This window comes from Perkinsus marinus (genome assembly GCF_000006405.1).
Source record: "Perkinsus marinus ATCC 50983 genomic scaffold scf_1104296972166, whole genome shotgun sequence".
Lineage (NCBI taxonomy): Eukaryota > Perkinsozoa > Perkinsida > Perkinsidae > Perkinsus > Perkinsus marinus.
In genome coordinates this window covers 1-1,701 of record NW_003201834.1, presented here as the reverse complement: position 1 = coordinate 1,701, position 1,701 = coordinate 1, and the positions used below count along the sequence as shown (strand labels likewise).

Genomic DNA, 1,701 nt, shown 5'->3' with positions numbered 1-1,701 from the left:
GCCGAAGCCGGGCGTCTGGCACTGCGTAGGTGGTGGTCAGACAAACGGGCCGGTCTAGGCACTTGCGTCAACGACTTCTTCTACTGTGCCTCGCATGCGAGGCTATGGAGTCGAGGGGAAGTTACGCCCGCTGGCAGTGCCGTGGTTTTCGGTAGGGCTCCCACTCCTGCGCATCTTCACAGGTGTGGAGTGATCGACTCTCCAGTGTGCGACTGTGGAGCCCCGGTAGGGAATCTACGGCATCTCCTGCGCTCCTGCCCGCTCCTAGAGCATGCCAGAAAACGCGTTAAGGGAGGTGTCCCCTATCATTTTTACAAAATGGTCGTCGATTTGAAGCGCCGTAAGGCCTTCAATCGACTCTTCTTGGCCCTGATGCAACATCTTGATGCTCGCCGGGGCCTTCTATGATTGCTTAGAAGCGGCGCATGCCGCATAGCGTTTTGGGTAGCTTAGCGCACTTTCTTTGTATATTTCATCTGCATGTCGCTGTAAAAAAAAGAAAAAAAAAGAAAAAAAAGAGAAAAAAAAAAGAAAAAAAAAGAAAAAAAAAGAAAAAAAAAATTCAAGCAGCGACAGCAGCACAGGCACAACCAGTCGAGCGGATCCGAGTCATCAGAAGACTCGTCGGAGGTGCCAAGCCCAGAGGATGAAGGAGCGGAGCGACGTTAATTAAGGGTAGTAGCCTTAGAGCAGAAGAACGTGATTGCTGTATCATGTATTGCTCGTTATTAAGGACCGTTTCAATCCGCGGAATGCTAATTGACGTTAGAGTGCTTAACGAACCCGAGTCTTCGAAGAAACTACCGAATGCATGTTCTGAAACAAATATGGTAAAACAGCGAAAAACACCTGATTGAGAAACGACAAACTCCTGCACACGGTTAGAAAGATGGCGTTGAGAAACGCCTTGAAATGGTCACAACTGCCAGCGGACCTTAGGCGGAAGTGAACTTGGTCACTGCTTTGGTTCCCTCGCTAACGGCGTGCTTAGCGAGTTCACCTGGAAGAACCAGGCGGATCGCAGTCTGAATCTCGCGGCTAGACAGAGTTCCTTTATTGCTATACTTGCAAAGTCGCCCAGCCTCGGAGACTATTCGGTCGAAGGTGTCGCTCACCAAGGAGTTCATGATCATCATGCTCTTCTTGGATATACCAGTCTTAGGATGCACTTGCTTCAACACCTTGAAAATATAGCTGTTGAAAGTCTCCTTCCTACCAGCTCTGCGCTTTCTATCGGTAGCAGGCTTAGTTGCGGTAGTGGTTTTCGGAGCCATGTTAAACTGAGAGTATTTTACTTGCGGGATAGTTTAAAAGTATCTCAGCAACGCCTCGTACTCTCCAGACGGTTCTGATGCAAATAACGCAAAAAATTCACTCTTGTAATATTGTGATTTCGAATTTTCCTCTTGAAATACTCGAGTATCAAACTTACATTGCTAAGTTTGAGAGATTCTTAACTGTGAAGAAATCTTACAAGAATTGTTGAGATGGCGCCTAATAACGCCTTGGAATTGCTAGGGCTCCGCCAGCTAATGCACTATCTACATCTCCTGGGGAGCGGTGAAACTCTTACCTTTACTCTTCTTGGGAAGAAGTGTAGTGTGGATGTTGGGCAAAACGCCACCGCTCGCGAGAGTAACACCAGCGAGGAATTTGTTAAGTTCCTCATCGTTGCGGACCGCCAGCTGAATGTGGCGAGGT

At 48.1% G+C, this 1,701-nt stretch overlaps 1 protein-coding gene across 1 annotated transcript; it reads right to left on the bottom strand.

The window, feature by feature from the left end:
- Positions 1-935: 935 nt before the first annotated feature.
- Pmar_PMAR004647 (histone 2B variant 2, putative) lies at positions 936-1,274 on the bottom strand (the record flags this gene model as incomplete). Its single annotated transcript, XM_002766646.1, has 1 exon — positions 936-1,274. The coding sequence occupies one exon, from the start codon at positions 1,272-1,274 to the stop codon at positions 936-938; it is 339 nt and encodes a 112-aa protein (XP_002766692.1).
- Between the last annotated feature and the right edge of the window lie 427 nt (positions 1,275-1,701).